General features: G+C 37.5%; 3 protein-coding genes across 6 annotated transcripts; 1 reads left to right on the top strand and 2 right to left on the bottom strand.

Annotated features, from left to right (window-relative positions):
- Window positions 1-3032: 3032 nt before the first annotated feature.
- LOC139149361 (cytochrome c oxidase subunit 7A2, mitochondrial-like) lies at window positions 3033-5001 on the bottom strand. Its single transcript, XM_070721085.1, has 3 exons — window positions 4875-5001; window positions 4309-4407; window positions 3033-3446 (listed from the first exon to the last, which is right to left on the bottom strand). Exons 1-3 carry the CDS (start codon window positions 4887-4889, stop codon window positions 3300-3302), a joined length of 261 nt encoding a protein of 86 aa, XP_070577186.1. The 5' UTR covers window positions 4890-5001; the 3' UTR covers window positions 3033-3299.
- A 2082-nt stretch (window positions 5002-7083) lies between these two features.
- Window positions 7084-10975, bottom strand: LOC139149360 (cytochrome c oxidase subunit 7A2, mitochondrial-like). The gene is made up of 3 exons (XM_070721084.1): window positions 10817-10975; window positions 9274-9414; window positions 7084-7441 (listed from the first exon to the last, which is right to left on the bottom strand). Exons 1-3 carry the CDS (start codon window positions 10886-10888, stop codon window positions 7298-7300), a joined length of 357 nt encoding a protein of 118 aa, XP_070577185.1. The 5' UTR covers window positions 10889-10975; the 3' UTR covers window positions 7084-7297.
- A 120-nt stretch (window positions 10976-11095) lies between these two features.
- Window positions 11096-18248, top strand: LOC139149358 (coiled-coil domain-containing protein 170-like). 4 transcript variants are annotated; one of them, XM_070721079.1, is made up of 10 exons: window positions 11124-11538; window positions 11686-11756; window positions 12176-12221; window positions 13042-13164; window positions 13517-13906; window positions 14246-14431; window positions 14809-15126; window positions 15391-15591; window positions 16345-16743; window positions 16866-18248. In XM_070721079.1, the coding sequence occupies exons 1-10, from the start codon at window positions 11311-11313 to the stop codon at window positions 17358-17360; spliced, it is 2457 nt and encodes an 818-aa protein (XP_070577180.1). In that variant the 5' UTR covers window positions 11124-11310; the 3' UTR covers window positions 17361-18248. The 4 variants fall into 4 exon arrangements, with proteins under 4 accessions (XP_070577181.1, XP_070577180.1, XP_070577179.1 ...); XM_070721078.1 differs by having other exon boundaries at window positions 16327-16743; XM_070721080.1 differs by lacking the exon at window positions 13517-13906 and having other exon boundaries at window positions 11096-11538; window positions 16327-16743.
- Window positions 18249-18915: the final 667 nt, after the last annotated feature.

The raw sequence follows: 18915 nt of genomic DNA, 5'->3' as shown, positions 1-18915 counted from the left end.
ACATCTTACATCTTGAAAGATGGCCTAATGCCTTCTTTCAAAGATAAACACAAAAATGTGTGATTTTATTGAAACCATTAATAATATAAGCGCTCTCAATGCTCATAGTAAACAATCAACCTAGAGGCCAATATAGCTACACTATTAGCTGTGCTTTACATCTAATTCTCTTACAGAGAAATGAACTTTGAACACAGAAATGCTGAATTTTTCACTTTCTTATGCCAAATGCTAGATAGGGGTGTGATAATGACCGCATATATGATTAATGAGGGTATTCCTGAGAAGATACGTAATTTCAAAGGTGTAAGGACAAATGCTAGCAGAGGAAACAATTTTTTGCCCAAAAATGAGAAAAGTAACCCATAATTGCATATGCAAATTTCATCCTTGGCAACCTAAAGCCAAATTTGATAATTGGGCAAAAAAGGGAGAAATTGTAAAACAAATTATTATGCAAATTTAATGCTAATTTTCGTATAATTTAATAGGGGAGTAAAAGAAGCTACACATTGAATTTCAAAGCTGTAAGGCTGTAAGAGAAACACTGCTTTCACATAAAAAGAGAAGAACTAGTCCTAAAAATATGCAAACTTTATCGCCACTGGAAAAATACTGACAGAGATCATCTCTTGGAACTTACAAACCGACTTGCTATCATATGTACACTTTCTGAGAAAAGATATTTTTGAAGATTGAACAAAAAATTCCATATGCAAACTTTTATATCACACTTCATGAATATATCCTGAGAAGTTACACATAAAATTTGAACGTTATCAGACCAGCCACAACAGAGACAAGTATGTTGTGATTAAAAATGAGAAAATTAGTCAATAAACCATGCATACCTCATCACCATTCAAAATAACTTTAATGGGCACATCCCTGGAAACTTACAAACAAAATTTGACTACTGTTGGATAAACACTTTTTTGAAGAAAATTTAGCAAAATATTGAAAACTTTACATGTTGACAGAAATTTTAATAAGGGCATGCTTGAGAAGCTGCACATTAAATTTGGAAGTGTTCAGACCAGAAGTATCAAAGAAGCAGCAGTTTGACCAAAATTAAGCAATCAGCCAAAAATAAATTGCATCAGTGAATTTCCTTATCATTCTGCCAAATCAAAGTTCAGTTATGCTGAGTGACTTGTATGGTATGAACAATTTCTGGGCAGTCGTTTTATCGTAGAAGTGCAAAGTTGACAACAGACAATGGGGGGCGGACAATTTATAATGTATCTGAATAATTTGAGTCGCTGACCTAATGAAATTTGAAAGCGTTAAAGCAATGCCTAAAGAACCATTATTGCCATGCCTGGGTACTAATTCTGTTCACTGATAAATTTGCTCAAAAACCTTTTTCCCATAATCTCCTCTTCTTCCTTCCTCCAAAATGTATAACTAAATTTTTTACCTCATAACCTGACCACAGCCTGACTGTGGTAAAGCCCTCTATTTTGAAGCTGCAGTTGGCCTTGCCTTTGTATTGGCAAACATGTTTCCATCACAGCACTGACAATTCTTTATCCTTTTGTTCATCTTGGACTTGATCTATCACTGTCGGGAGGAACATCTCCCAAACTTTATCCCCTGGCAAAAAGAGGCTCACGGAAACTAATCAAATCTGTATTCAGAATGTTATCTACAAAAGATGTGGTATGTTTATTGTACTTTAAATATCATTTTTTTTTTGTTTTATGTACTGCACTAAACATTAACTGCCATGCATGTCCAGACCTGATGTACTTTGGCGATTGAAAAAGCTTTCAATTGTCTGTTGAAGTAATATTGCTGTGGAAAATTTGAGTAAAAGAGGAAATCATAACTTATCCCCCGAATGCTATTTTTTTCTGATAACTTAAACAGTATCATTTCATTGTCTTTACATTGAAATGTAACATTATGTACTGATAGCATACTTGTCTTTTATCGTTAATCCATATCATGATCAAGCAGTACAAAGAGTTTAGTTTTGGATCAGCAAAACGTGCACAAGGGCACTTTTGGTAACTTCAAATACATGTAACAATGCCTTGGATTTATAAATAAATTGTATCAAGAAGATTTCTTGTCAGACCAAAACTGATGAAAGTTTGAGAGGCGGCCTTAAAATACACATAACATATAGTATCATTGGTCCAGCATTAATTATTATATTGACAAGCTGAACAGTAAAGTAACAGGTTATTCAACTCAAGCAAGTGTAATTCTGCTGGAATAAATTTGTTATCAATTCTCAAAGTCAGTACTGACTTGACAAATATAACATGATTTCTACTCCTAAAACCTTGAAAAAATATAGAAAGATTGTCTTAAGGCTTTATGTTTGTGCACATCTACATTAGTGTTATAATCGTTGTATTCACACAAAATGCACCTTTGGGGCATATTCTGACTAAAATTTCTACAATACTCGGTTGGTGCGCTGCTTGTGCGAAATGATTTTGAACCCTATGGGGTAAATGAAGTTACCATGGTTTCACTGTTTAAACTTTTAGTGAAAATGAAAATTTTATATTTCCCCCTAGAGTAAATGTAGGTATAACAGCCAGTTACAATTTAAAGCATTGATAGATCTTTGGTAATTTGTTTCTCACATTCTAAAATTTGCACGGTGACCCATCTTTTTATTCTTGAGTTTGAATAATTAAGAATGGTCTAAACTTTCCCATACAGGAAAATCTGGGCAATAGTTTACTGATTGTGCAAATGGTTATGTAAATGATGAGCTCAGTATTTATAACTCTACAAGCCTGACGTGTGCTCACCCCCTGCATTTCTTTTGATTCAGGAAAGCTAAATTTTCATAAAAAATTAATGAGGATATTAGGATTTCTGATAAGGTAAATTTATGAAACACTATTCACCGCAGCTTATCGGAGATTTTTGAAAAAATGACCTAAAATTTGCAAAATTCTTGTCTTGGAACCTAAAGTTTTGAGGCATTCATATTCCCCTCATTCTCATATTTTACTGTATTCTTCCGAGACCACGACCAGTACTTAAATTATACAGACACAAGATAATCTGTGTGTAACAAAATACTTTATTACACAGAATCAAACCACAAAACAAATTATAATTTTTTGTAAAACATACAGAATCAGTGGTGTTGTGAATTTTTAAAGGAATCAAATCCCTGTACAGCTACAAAACTTGCAATGTGATAAATACAATAGGTCAATTGAGGGCACACTGTCTACATGGACACAATAATGCATCTGATTATTATCAGCTGGCTTGGCAATGGCTAAAAGTACATAGACAAAGAGGCAGCGAGCACACCATTATTGTTAATCTTGCTTTGGCTGTGGGAAGGATGCCTTGAAGATCTCGTAGAAGGTCCAGACTGTACCCCCCGCTGCTGCTACCATGGTGGTTGTGTAGAGAATTCGATCAATTACTCCGCCCTTTAGATGAATTGGTATATTGTTTGGCTCCTGTATACATTTGGGTAAAGAAAAATACATTAAGTACATAAAAATTACGAACAGAGATAAAATGCAAAGCCCATATTAAAATGTATTTGTTTTATATGTTTATGATGTTAAATTCCACTGACATTATGACATGGAAATCACAATATATGACTAAAACTTCCATTATCTACATATTATGGGTATGCAGAGTAAAGGCGGTCCTACTAATTACTGCCCGTCGCTGCCCGTCAGGAAATTAACCTTCCAATTACTGTAATCTGTCGATATATCAATACCAAAGACCACTTATATAATAGAAAGCTACAAAATAAGAGTCTGTTTTACTCCAAATGCCCGAGTCCTGTCTCAGAACTAACGTGAATATTGGAGCGCTAAGTTCTCTACTCGACGGGCAGTGATGATAGGCAGTGTTCGGACATCGATTAAGATCAGCGTTGCCACTCGTTCGCAAATCAACGTTGTTGGGGTCTGGGACGACAATTTTGTTTGGTTGTATAGTAAGTAATGTTTTTGATATGAGATATCAACTGATTACAGTCGTTGAAAGGTAAATTTCCCGACGGCAGTGACGGGCAGTGGTCGGACGTCGACGGGCAGTATGTAGGCCAATGGTGATGCATGTACGATCACACGATTAGCGTTGCTACTCGTTCGAAAATCAACATTTTTCGGATCTTGGAATATTATATTGTTCGTTTTTACAAAGAGTAGTGGTCTTTGGTATTGAAATATCGACTGATTACAGTAATCGGAAGGCTAATTTCCTGACGGGCAGTGACGGGCAGTAATTAGTAGGACCCGAGTAAAGGTTCTAATGCTGATATGTTATATGTATCCACTGGAATGGCAAGATATTTATTACCTGGAAAGCTTTCTGTTTCTCATAGACACGGTTTTGCATGCTATTTCTTGATGACGTTGACAGGTTCATCCGTGCCCTTGGGACTAAACTCCTTGCAGCCTGAAATTATTAATCGGAAAACAATTAATTATGATTAAGTAGCCCTATAATGACCAGCAAATGCTTCGAATGAAAGTTCGATACAATCATCGTTTTGTCGAGTGACTATCTCATAAAAATGACGTCGATTTGTACTGCGCACACACCAAAGGCGACCATGTCACCTCTCGATGCACGGCCGTGTGACGTTAAATACGCACGTTCGAAGTCATAATAAAATAGTGCCATATGCATTTCAATTTTTAATCGTAAGAGGGACTGTGTCGTAACAAATGCTAGAAACGGCGATATATTATGTATACAGCATGTTGTATCGGGAGGATATTGCGACAAAAAGTTGTACCGTGCCGGTGATCACGTCCCTTGACCTCGTTTCGCGACCTACGCGGAAATCACTTATCCTGTGTCATTCAGAGTGAAGCTTTGTTTCATAACGATTCTGAAGATAAAGTCACTCTGCTACTTACCAGAATACCTCTCATGATGAAAGATCGGGAATTTCAGCTACCACTTTAAGTTTCCTGCTTACCGGTGAACGCCGCCGTGCGATTCTACAAAACAAAAATGGCGGACGTATCCCAGCATGCAAGTCTTCAAAGCTTACTGACATAGGGGGCGCTATTTAAATACAACGTTGATCCCAGTACATGCCTGGTCAAGAAGAAACACTGGAACACCTCTTATTTGAACGTAAATATGTAAAAAAAATCTGGCAGAAATGTGTTTCTTTCTTTGTCAGAAAACACAACTTTGATAACAATATCAATATCAAAAGATTAGAAATTGCAGGAATTGAAAATGATAATAATGTAACACTGACATTTCCTTTGTAAAATACAGTTTGGAATATTCCAAATTTGGTTACTCTTGATGGGATTAGTTTCCCTTCAATCCTGTCATGCAATTAAAATGTTATCTTTCCTCATGGATGAATACATTATATTTTACTTATAAGATGATGAACAAAGCTGAGGATTTTATCTCAATGTTTTCAAGCCTTGTAAGACTTGAATGCATTTATATGATGATCTTTTTAGTTAAATGACTGGTTTTTTTTCAGATAAGTTTTTTGTCAGATAAGTAATTATTTTGTTCAAACGCTTGAAACATTGACAGTTGTGTAGTTTTGTTTTATTTGCCACTTTGTTGGAATAAATTAATCTTTTTCAAAAAAAGAGTATATACTCTCAGTGCTTATTTCAATTACGGATATTTCTGGGAGCTGACAAAATTTACAGTGCATTTGTCTGCTGAAGGTTGACGAACATGTGAAACATTTCCTTCGATTTAAATAGCTCACCTCTAAGTATAGCTGGTCAGGTTGAAAATAGCCAATCTGGAGGATTTAGAATGTCATTTGTTTAATATCACATAGACTGCAAGAAGATTAGGCACATAAGTCTAGATCATACTGACATAAGAAAAGTTCTTAGAAACTCATTTAGACAAGGTTAAGTGTCTTTTTGAGAACTACCTAACAATAAGCTAGTTTCTACAGCATTTTGGTTAAGAGACTAATAAATAAAGTTATTGTCACAGCAAATGCCATCCTCCATGATATCTTGGAGACGTTGCCACTGCACCTGTAAAATTTATCTCAGTATTTCCGACTACCAGCTGACAACTACATGTTCTTCATTTTGTTCTGTGATTTGGTTACTTCAACTTAAAACAAACAAGACCTGACAGTGATATCAAAGGAAGCTTCAGCAACATCTTTTATTCAGCAGCTCATAGGGTTCACAATTCAGGCATACAGCTGCAGTAAAACTTCTAGTTTTGAGAGCACAGGTGTCAGCAAAGGTAGGCTTCATTAAAATCTTCACAATGCATTTACTAATTTGTCTTGGAAGAAGTTTAAAATATACTGTGAAAAAGGACTAGCTGAAGCAAAGTTGGGCTCGTTAGGACTTGTAGAAAATTTAGCATTTTCAGTCAATGGGATTGACATACACAGATGATCATCAACAATATTACAACCACAGTGTTATCTCAACAGCAAAACGGAATTTATGTCAAAGGCATGTGACTTTAAATTAGATGAGGACTACAATAATGCCAAGAGCAGTGTTAGATCTATTGGCTTGGAACTATAAATGAAGTAAAAATATCAAGGACTTATTTTGCAATCATAATTCACCATCATGACAAAGGGGTGTGGCAGGTCTCCATTCCTGTGAAGCTTGTGAAACATACACACATGTACATATTGGACTGGCTAGTCATTACATGCAAATGTATCATGGACATTACATGTGGAGGTAAATTCTTAAAGAAGCGTAACCGCTCATTGATAAAAATAAAAATATCCCCTTCTAACATAATTGGAACGTAAACTGTCTTTTCCTGTAAGATTTTGCATAAAAAATACAATGTAGTGTTTTCTACTATTGGTTATAGAACCACTACAGCTAAAGAAACAGCAACATAATGTGTGCATTGCAGATGTCTGCTGCCTAAGGGTCTTTCTTAGCGTTTACTTCAGTAGTGTCTGTGAGGCTGTGACTAAATGAACTTCAGTCTGATCTGGCTAACCCTGACCCTCAAGCATCATACTGTAGTGTATTGACCATCCACAGTCTAACAACCTGAGAAGTGGTTTGATTGCCACCAAGGGACAGCAGTGTGAACAGCTTGAAAACTCATTGTACAAGTGAAAAGCAACACATGCAAAGATTTGATTTTACAAGAGCAAACATTTATTATTTCATTCACAAAGTCTTTTTTAATTTATAAAAACATGGCATAAAGTATATTGTAGTGCATGGTTTTGAACAGCTATGTATACACATGTGATACTAAACACTAGAAACACCACTCCTTTGGCTACTAGGATACCAAACCAACTGCGCATTTGTACACACATTCTGAGAAAGACGGGACAGCAGTATTATTCATTCTTCTTAGGCATTGATGCCTTATAGATTTCATAGAAAGTCCACACAGTTCCCACTGCACAAGCGGTTAGTGTCAGGGAGTACAGCACCGCATCCCATCTGCCGCCTCTGAGGTGAATTGGAATATTGCCAGGTCGCTGAAAGAGGTTAAAAGGATATCAGATGAAAGAACGTTGCAAGTATCTATTCACTAATGTCACACAATGTTACAAAATACCAGGATTTACTATTTTTACTATAAAATACTTTGAATCAGTGCAAGCTTTTATAGCAGGTTTGGATTTTCATCACACTGCAGTGTTTTGATTGAGATAAAAGACATCTTAACCATGGCAAATATGGGGAAAGGTTTAAACTAGGAGCATCTTTAATTTGTGAATTGACAGACTTATGGTAGCTATATTCACTAAAAGAGAATGCTACTTAAAAGACACGTTTTACCGTATATCTGAGCACACCATGCAGTGCTACATACTAGTAGTATCATAGTCCAGGATATGTTATTTATGAGGACATATATCTGGGAATTTCATTGACAACCTTACTGCAGCATATCTATTGAACTCAGTAGCTTATGGAAGACGCTGTAATATTTGCCTACTGAATATGTTTATTTGCATCATCTGTCTGTAGACGGTGCTAGTTCATGATGGAAAATCAAACAAACCAAGTAACTTCTTTGGCCTGCTCTAGTGTAATTTACCTGATTGCCTGAAAAAGTTGAATTTTTGTTGAGACTGCACAACACTAGGGTATTAAAAGTTAGCTTTACTTCAATTTCAACTAAGCTGGAAGTATATTGTTATCAAATTACTATAAAAGGCACAGGATTATAAGCAAATTGCTTTGATTGGGGATGGAATACAATATTCTGCTACATAGTTATGTTATGTCACCAAGGTCATACAGCATTTGATGACACAATATTTTTAGGATCTTACACCCCAATGTGTAAAGTGGTGTCCAACCTACCCTATCAACAGCTTTACGTTGGGAAGTTACATTATAGGGTGCGTTATCATTTGTGTAATGAATAGGTGCAAGTTATCTTTGGGTACAGACTTCTTCTGTAGTGTGTTGAGTGTAACATTAACATTTTTAAAAATGAAAGTACCATGTATCTTTGGAAAATATGCTTGGATTGATATTTTTTAAAAAGGGGATTAAATAACTTAAATGTGAAATCACAAGTGAGGAATCCTGATATGAAGTTTTACAAGTTGTAATTCAAAGATACTCTTTTTGTTAACTTAAAATTTTACACCAGAATGTTGGACAGTGTGTCCTCTTACACCTCTCCTCAAAACAATTTCACCTCATCAGCAACTGGACTTTGCCCAAAACTATATAGCAAGTCCGTAAAGCTTACAGTATACCATTAATGCTAACGTAGATTTCATCACCTGTCTATACGTGAAACCAAATGAAAGCGAAGAGTCTGGACCCTCTCCATTATCCCAAATTTAAAAAATAAATAGCTAGTTCTGTAGATGTTTGATCGGTAATGTAAACTAAACTGAACCCCAGTCCTATCATGTCAGATGAAGTCGCCTTGGCAGCAGTGTGCCCTCTAACAAAAGAGATTTCAGGAAACTTTTGAGTCAACTGAAAAATTTGTGAAATTTTCTTGAGTCACAATGTATAATTTCCTATTCAGCTGAAAATTGTCTTGCATCACAGAGAATATTCACAAGTCATGGCACACCAAATAGGCTTAGAGGGCACACTAGTTGGCATGTGGGGGGAAGGGGTTTGGGGTGAGGTGGTACTCAGGTGAAGGAGTATGGAATGGGGTGATGTGGATTTGGTGTGATGTGTCTGGATCCCTTCCTGATGATCACCTGATGCTGAAAGCACAAGTGAAAGCACAAGTTTGGAAGTTGAGTATAATACAGTGAATAGAGTCAAATTCAAATTTAAATTCAAGCAATCCCTCTCCAACATAGAAGTTAGCAAACTTTGTTCATACCTGAAAGAACCTTTGTTTTGCATAGACCTGATTACGAACTCCCATCAGTCCATCTCCACCCAAAGTACTAAGAGTTGGCTTTGGCTTTGGTTCTTGCGCCCACACTACTGGTGGCTTTTCTTTTACCTCAGGCTTTAGACCCTAGAATGACGAAACAATTTGATTAGTGACAACTTTCTGATGTCATTGATTTAATAAAGGAGCAGGTCACCTCGACCCTTGTCCATTTCAACCCCCGTAATTCACACTGGTTGTGGTCACCTCAACCTCGTCAAACTTTTCATGTTATAATGATAACTTTTTACTGAATATACAATGCAACTTGCCTGCGATAATTGATGGTGTTTTTGTGAGAAAATCTGCTTGCTTCAAAACGATAATTTGCCTGTTTTGATATGCAAATTGCAGGCACCACGGCTTAGTGCCTCTGCGAAAGTGGCAACAATTGACCGTGTATACATATACAATGCATCTGCCACCTCTTGGCCATGGAAGATTTTGGCACATGGTGTGTCTCAGCGTTACTAGCTTCCAAGAAAGCCCTTCAAAGTTCTATGAACATCAAACAAGTCATCGTTGATGACACAGTCCCCACTTGTTAATGGGTACTTTGATTACAAGTCCTCAGAGAGGATAGAGTCCTCTTCATTAATTAGGTCTGTGATAAAAATACTTTGATACAGATGGCACTCAATGGCCAAGAATGACTTCCATGGTGGTGAAAATATAAAAGCAATGTAGGCCGTCCTCCTACGAAATTACGAAAAATCATTGCCATGGAATTTGTTCAAACACGTCGATCGCGTTCCATAAACATTGAGCATGGGGCATCTGTGTATCTGGGAGCCGCCATTACTGAAAGTTGGTAATGGCGGCTCCCAGGAATGTTTTTGGAACGCAATCGTCGTGTTTGAACAAATTCAAAACCCCATAAACGACAAGGTTAGTGTAGTATAGTGTTGAGTCTTCAGCAATGATAAATCGGTACGACCAAATGCAGTAAATATGTAGCATTTCACATCAACACACCTAGTCCAGTGGGGTGCGCTTATTTTCACCTCTACGGGGCCATCGGCATTGTAGCGCTACTGGTGAGCGAAGTCGCAAAAACCAAAAATCACCCAACACCTCACCGTGGCACTACAATTTTGCAGCTAGGGTCGAAGTGACTAAAAGCCATTTGATAATCTATTTTCTACAAGGTATATAAAAGTGGTGATTTCCTGACTAGGAAAGTACTGGTGCTTGTGATGGGGATGGGAATAATATTTTCACCATACTAGCCAGACTGCAAAACATTTTAGAAAGTTCCTAGCCATGGATGTACCATTTACTTGTTTTCAATTGTTAACAACAGTCCAGCAGGGATTGTCTGACAATAGAGGTTGAAGCTATATAAACTATGCTCAATACTAAAGTTCGACTACCTCTTCACAGACCTTGGCTGCTGGACGGTAACTAATCTGGGACGCGACGAAGGAGTTTGTAGATCAATGACGATATTGTCAATCATGTCGCAAAAATCATTTTATAAAGTATTTACCTCTGGTTTGTAGGCAAGTTGTGGATTGGTTTGGGATAGTCTCCCTGTAAGACTGTTGTATTTGTATGACATTATTGGTCGAGTGCTATTTCATATGTGCCAAATTTCCAGCAGAACACCGGAAGCAGCGTACGTCAAAGGTATTATGGGAACGCACTGACGCCCTCTATCATCAAAAAGGAAAATGAAAAGGATATTATAATAAATTTTACATAACAATGCATTGCATACAAACATTCTAGCTGACTGACAGGGTATAGTACCTCCCGCGGCAGTAATAAGTATGCTAATTATACGAAAGCGAGGCAGTGTTATATTTTCCTGTGTTTATTCCGCGTTGCCCAGGTCGACCGTATGCTGTACACACTAGAATATAGGAGTGCTCAGATATCGTAGAGTCCTCGTTGCCAGTGATCATTTTAGCTACATGTTCTGACAATCGTAAAACAACTTTCGAAGTACTCCTAACATTTCCAAACAGTTGTAAATTGAAAATGGCTTCCTATTACAGGGACGAAAACCTCGATGCGTTACCCAGGATTGCCCAACAACATGGTTTGATGGATTCGCACCTCCGAAGCTCTTTGAGACGACTCGACGACCCTCTCAACGAACGCTGGCTTCATAATCGCTCGGCCCCGGCTCCAACAACTACATTACATTCGCCAAGTCCTCCTCTTGGTGGACCATCGTCTCATTCCACTCATAAACTGGTTCATGATGTAAGTGTAATGATGACCCCAATGGAGTTGCTAACGTGTTTCTGAATTCTTTGTACCGTGTCTTTCAATGCACGGTTTCTCCACCATAATGACTAATAGACGATTTACTTGCCCCATCTAACACGAACTTGTCTTACTTTATTTCAGCTTCACGACCAGGTAAAATTTTTCAAGAGTGAGTTGGAGAAGAAGGATCGCTTGATTTCAGAACTAACAAGGTAATGCAAACACTCTACTATGCTTCGAAATAAAATATTCCCATTATTCACACCGTGTATTAGGCTACCGTGGAGCACGAGTTGTAACCCCGAGGTAAGGTTGTAACAAAGGATAACGGGACTTTTGATGATACATAACGGAAACTGTCAAAAACTCTTATGTCAAATTGAGCATCGTCTCGTTGTTGTTAGTGTCAAGTATATATAGTTAATGTTTATACAGCCACCATCTTATAACACTTAATAGCTGTGACATTTGTTACATTGTATTACAAATTTGCAACATTTTGGTTTTCTTCCTGTAATGACTCGACACTGTCATTTGTAGCCAGGGTTGTGTGAGTTGTTTGCGTGTTATTTGTCCAGTGCTAAAACTGTATTTGTTAATCAACTTCATGTTCTTATTTTTTATTTCACAGTGCCGAGTCACCAAGAATACGTAGAAGTTATGATGACACAACTAAAGTAAGCATATCATGAATATTGTCAATATAGAAAAGAAAACATTCCTTCCTTGACCCCTCAGGTTTTGATTTATCAAATTTCATTGTCCAGGTGTATAGACTTGTGCGAAAAATAATTTTATTATTTCAAACGAAAATTATTCAAAGAGGCTGCTTAAAAGAAAGAGCAATTAAGTCTTTCAAATATGATGTTCAGAATGTTTTGTAAGGCATGGAATGTTGCCCCTGGTTGTCCTCATGGCAGATGTACAATAGAGGCCATACGGAAGCTAGCTGCCATTCATCCTGTGTAGTAACCATTGTCCCACCAGACCCTTCAGATAATAGCGTTGCTATTTGCACAGATCTGAAAGCAGTGGTGAGACCGTAGTCAGGGGATCAGCCCCCACCTTCCTCTCTTGGACACTCAAATTTTGACTTGGCAATAATTCACCATTGCTATGGATCATAATCCAGGATTACTATACTTTGGTAACTAGACACTCATTGTTTTGCCCGCTATTCAATATAGCAACTCCAATGAAATTGCTTTTGAGCCACATCAAATCTTGTTTGCATTTGTGCTACTGGTAAAACAAAATAAAAATGGAGTAACATTTGTGTTGCTACTGTTCACTCCTGATATCACTTCCCTGGACATTTAATAGTCAACAATATTTGATTTGTAGTCTCTGCTACAGTTTCAAGTTATTGACAAACAAAAATGTCTGTGTCTTTTCAATCTATGAAAGACTGAAGTCAATCAAGTTATTTTTTCTGTTTTCTGCTTTCAAGTTTCATAATAGATAAATCAATCAATTCAATGTATGTTTGTCCTACAGATCGACACCCTATATGAAGCAGAACTGAGAAGAAGCAAGGATGCTGCTTACAGACTTGCTGCAGAATCATCACGCTCTGAGTTGGCAGGTTTACAATTGAAGTGTGACAGACTACAATCCGAGGTAAGAACAAAGCATACTTCAAGCAATCCATACTTATGAGTTTATTGTTGTCTTATCTTTCTCTTTGTGCACTGCTTGCCTGCTTTGAAAAATGCTGCATCCTTTTGTATGAAGATACAGAAGTTATGACTTATAGCTGCTTTGTTTCACCTGTACTGGAATGAATACACAAAGATCATAAGTCCCTGTCCTGAAAATCTTTGTTTTATTCTCTGAATGCAAAGAAAAGATGAGATCATACCCACCTTTTACTGTCTGTTGTTCAGTCAGGATCTTTTTTACTGAAAGATTTTCATTGTGAAAGTAGCAAACTAAAACTAAAAATTTTCTTTTCTGAATACCTGTTTAACAGACCAGAGAATTGGAATCAAGGCTTGCAGCCAAAGAGCTGACAATTCAAGAATTGAGAAGTGAAAATGTGGCACTGAAAGAAAGCGAGACACGCCAAGCTGCATTGATAGCTTCTTTCAGAGAACGCTTACACAAACTTGAAAGTGAAACAGGGTCATTAGAGACAGTGCAGACACGCGGTGAAATCACAATCGCTACGCTTCAGAGGGACAACAGGGAACAACAGAGTCGAATAGTAGAGCTGGAATCGCTAGTACGCTCTATGCAAACAGAAAGAGATGAAGCTTCACGCTCTGCCCGCATTACAGAGGCAAGAATCACTGAACTCAATCTAGAAATCTGCAAGGCTTTGGGCTTGGAGGGTCACAGTCCAGTTGGATTTGCTGCTAAGGTGGGCATTTTGCTTTCAGCTTTTCACAAACAGGCAAAGATAGAGTAATGTGACAGCATTATGTACAAAGTATCATGGGGCCGTACTGATGTATTGCAATTAATACACTGCAACTTCTGCATCTTTAGAATTCTATGTGACAAATAATTCTGTGTAAATGATAATAAAAAATAGAAAATCACATTTATATCTTTTCAGTTGGCTTTGAAATATACTGAGAGGCATAATCACATAACTTTCTTCTTGTGGATTACTCAACATGAATTCAAAATAATTCAAAATGCCACCATTCAAGAGTAATTTACTGAGGAATATGCATGCTTTCTTGATGTATAACAGGTGAATGAACTGGTCCAGGAGAACTTAATCCTGAAAGGCAAACTTACCACTCTGACTGACCATCTCGGAAGTGCTGAGCTGGAATCAAAGGCTAGTCGGGAAACTATCATGCGTCTGGTATCTGAAATATCTCGGGAACAGAAATCGGTTTCCTCCACTGTGTTGTCCATTGAATCTATGAGAGCTGTAAGTGCCAATTGACCTTTGACCATATATTTATATATCAGACGGAATGAAAGAAATTACCTAATGCTTCAACAGAGTAGAATGCACGATGAAAACTAGGTGTCCAGTTGTCAAGACAAGAATGCACTTAAAGAGTAGGCATTCTTTAAAGGAATGTAGTAAAATCTTGAAGTAATAAATATGTCAGTCTGCTCACACTTCATTTTGTCACAAAATTGTAGTTGCTTGATTAGTCTTGTGGAAAGTCTTGTCAAGAAGTTTATCTCATCTCCAACTGATAACAGAATAAATACAGTGGGTATTAGATATTGCATGTTGAAACACAAACCAGTCATGTAATCACATCATTATATGGATGTTTTCCCCCCACTCTACAGGAAAGGGATGCAGCAGTGATCAGAAAGAATGAACTTGAGCGCGAAGTACAAATCCTTAGAGACAGAATCGATGCGAACCAGAAGGCTTGGAACACCACTCGTCAGGAGCTTGAACACCGTGACAACAGAGCATCTACAATGGTACACGAGCTGAAGACCCACCAATATAATGCTCAGGTTGCCGAGACAACTCTCAGAGCCTTCAAGGAATCCCTCGCCAGCCTGCTCAGTGATGGGGGAAGTCTGTGTGATGATTCGGAGGAGGCAATCAAAGAAAGGGTCCGGCTGCTGCATATGAGAACTCATGAAAGGCATGGAGTAAGTGTGATCTGTGATTTCCTTGTTCTTAAAGCAGAAAGGTTCAAATTCACAGTATTCAAAACATCATTGCAGATGAGGCAAATTACAAGATATTGATTATAAAGTTCAAGTATGTTTTCATGCAATAAAATTGCTCTACAAGTATTTTGATATCTGCATCAATATCAAGTGTTCATCTTCACTGGAATAAAATTTAATGTGTACACATTATTACTTGAGATGAAGCACTCATGATATTGTTTTCTTGTATTGGCCCGACAGCAAGTTGATTCACTTGAGAACAAAGTCAAGTCTTTGAATGAACATCTGGACAGCCAGGTCAGCTTGCACCAAGCGGCAATTCGTCGTGCCAAAGAAGCTGAAGATGAGCTTGAACACTTGAAAATCAAATTTTGTGGCCTGGAGGGAGACCTGGCCTCAACTTCTCTCCTCAGGGACAGTCTGCGTACAGACAAAGAAAGAGTGAGTTTATTGTATTGATATATTGATTTATTTGTTGAGTTATGTTTTCAGTGTAACTATGGCAAAGCAGAACAGCATCTTGAAATTATAATTACACTATCTTCCTTCATTTGGCAGAAAAATATCTTTAAACTCTGAAGTGTAGTAAAAACTTAATTCAAAAGCTCTTTGTATTTTTCTCCAACATCATCGATGTTATCACCTACACAGGATAAAATATGCTGTAAGAAATCTCATCAAAGTACATGTATAAGTTGTAAACATTATCTTGAATTTTAAATTTCGTCTTATTTACTACATTTGACTATGATCTAAAAAGTACAACAGAGTGTAATTCCTCGCAATATGGACTTTGCTGTGGCAAACTACATTTGCCTTTACGTTAACTACCGGTAGTATGCAAAACTAGTTTGCACCAATACTGTTGAAATAAGTATGTGTATTCTAATTGAAAGATAAGTTTGCATAGGGACAATTCATTAACCAAAGTTGGTTCTGTTGGTTGTATTGGTGCTTGTTTCTTTTAATTTCACATTCTTTATGTGGTATTTCTGGACCCCTTTTAAATGCACCCACTGCTTGCATAATATTTCCTGCAGAATGTTTTAGATGACACTTTCTTTTCCCTTTTGCACTTTAATGACTTTCCCAATAATGTTTAAATGCATGCAGCTTTGTAGTTGCTCACCTTTGCTTTTTTTTCTTTTCCCAATTTCTCGTTTGTTTTTGTGATAGTATACAAAATTCTTACAGAGAATGGCATCCATCATGAAGATGGATCAGATGGCCCTTGATGTTGGTTATGACATGACAGGGGATGCTCTCATGTCTCGGGCTGAACAGCTGGTCCGCCTTGAATCTGACGCAGTGGCCGACAAGACAACCACTGTTTACAACTTACAACGCAAGATCAAGAATCTAAAGGAGCAGCTGGAAAGCAAGGACTTGCACCTTGAACTTCTGAGAAAGAAGATTCACAACTTGGAAGAAGGGCTGCATGGACGCTCCGGCCTACAGAAGGACAGGGATGACCTGGAATACAGTTACAAGAGATCCAGAAAGGAGAACGAGAGACTGAGGGGATTGCTTGGAACAGCCAGAGAGACCATCAAAGACCTGAAATCACAGTTACTGGACACTAGCAACTTGAAAGTAAGTTTTTATGAATTCAATGATTTTGCTGTTTCTATAGGGAAACTGCAGTATGTAAAAATTTTCCATATTCGTTAGTTTGACAAACAATTAACCAATGGCTGTAATGTTTGTATTTTCAGCTTCTTACCCTTCACCAGAGAGAGAAGATAGATGTCTTGGAGTCTGATATGGATAAGTTGGAGAGAACCAGAGAGAAGCAGGCACGGAAGATCACAGGCATCAAGCAAGAACTGGAGTTCACAGAACATGAGAAATCAGAGGAAAGAGGCAGGCTGGCAACTACTCTGGCTCAGGTGGAGAATGAACTGCGTGCCACCAGGCAACTGCTTGAAGAGACGTCCAGGCGGGAACGTCAGCTGGTAGATTTCCGTCAAGTCATCGCTCGCATGCTTGGCTTAGATGTCAACTCCTTGGCTGTACCAGACTATGAGGTCATCGCCCGCTTGGAAAAAGTCATCCAGGCCCACCATTCACATACACTGACTTCGCACACTCTGCAGCAGAGCATGTCTGACACCGACATAGGCCTTGGCTATGGAGCTGGTACTCGCCGGTCACGTGCAAGGTCTTTATCTCCTTCGAGAAGACGCCATATCCACACAACAAAATTCTAGCCAAAGTTTTAACAGTTGTCTGTCAAGATAGTGATAACCCTCTTGGAAGACTGACCACTCAGCAAATGTAAAATTTTCAATAATTGGTTTTTCCACAGTATGTTAAATCTGTATGAGAAAGAAAGATAAGTTTCTATTAAATATCAACTCATAAAACTACATTTATCAAACTAATGAATGCTACATTTTGTAGATAATGACTTTAGATTACCAGTGATTCAAAGAGAATATAAAAATTATCAAGTGTAACACAATATATGTTGTAAGGAACAATTAATACATTTATCAACCTAATTTTTAAGGTATATTTAAACTTCTAAGCAGCTCTACGAAGCCAAACAAATGTTTACTGTACAAATGCCAAAGGTAGTTCTTCTGTATAGTTGAGTTTTATATCAGTTTTGTCAAAAATCTTAGTAGTATAATGGAGATATAATCCCTCCTTTACATGTCTACTTGTCTGTAATCTGGTTAGCTTTCTTGTTAGTCCCCACGGACACCGTATCAAAATTTTGATTCATTGTAAAAAATACAACAATCACTATTTGCCAATGCACTGTAAATATTGTTAGTGGCAATATGATGATAAACCAGTACTTCTGTCTTTCATTTGGTAAATCTAGATCTTTCAGAGGAGACATTTTATCACAGAGTTTTGTGTAAATATTTTTAGTGACAGTTAATGTGTATCCAAATAACTATTTCAACTTCCTTTCAGAAAGTTATTTAATCAAGCTTTTTCGTGAGATTTCCTAAGAAATAACAATGTCTAATACTTTTTTTAGAGAACTACAGTCCCTCCTCAACAGCCGGGACCATGTTAGAACTGAGATGTATCTTTTGTGATAGGCACACTTGTAATAAAGAGAAACCTCTACAAAAACCTAATATTTGTGTCTATGATTTTGTTCTACATTTGTCGAATCTGTATCTTTGCAATAACATTGAATTTTGTCACTGTTGATGAATAGTTGACACTTTACAAGCACCAATTACAACCTTTCCATCTCTCAATTCTTTACATTGTTTTTTTCTTTATGCTCATCTCACTTGGAGAATCTGATTGCTGTAGAATATAGAAATTAGAGGTGACGCACTGACCATTAAGGTTTATTTATGGGCAAGGGCGAGGGGAAAGCCAAAAATTAATAGGCAAGGCTTGCTGAGCCCGTTAGTTTTGGCTTTCCTCAAGCCCACGCCCATAAATAAACATTAATGGTCAGAGCGGAGTCTGTTATTTCCATTATATTCTCAACAAACCCAAGAAAACTGTCAAAATTTGCGAAAATTTCCATAGCGAACGACACCTGGGCCCCCGAACTGAGCAATACGTGACACACTGTCACTCGCGCTGTAAAAATTTGGCAAATTCGTAGATGTTTTCAGAAAAAAGTATCTCAACTTGGCCCACAAGTGCTCCATTTTATTTTGTGATTGATTATGATTGACGTTTCAGCTGTAAAGTTACCATACTTTGAGTTGTTAATCTTATTATTCATATTCATGGGCATGTAAACAAATCATTACTGTGTATTTTTGGTCAGTCACATGGTTC

The sequence above is a fragment of the Ptychodera flava genome, chromosome 14, assembly GCF_041260155.1.
Source record: "Ptychodera flava strain L36383 chromosome 14, AS_Pfla_20210202, whole genome shotgun sequence".
NCBI classification, from domain to species: Eukaryota; Metazoa; Hemichordata; class Enteropneusta; family Ptychoderidae; genus Ptychodera; species Ptychodera flava.
Note: the sequence above shows the minus strand (reverse complement) of the source record. Positions and strands in the feature narration are given on the sequence as shown.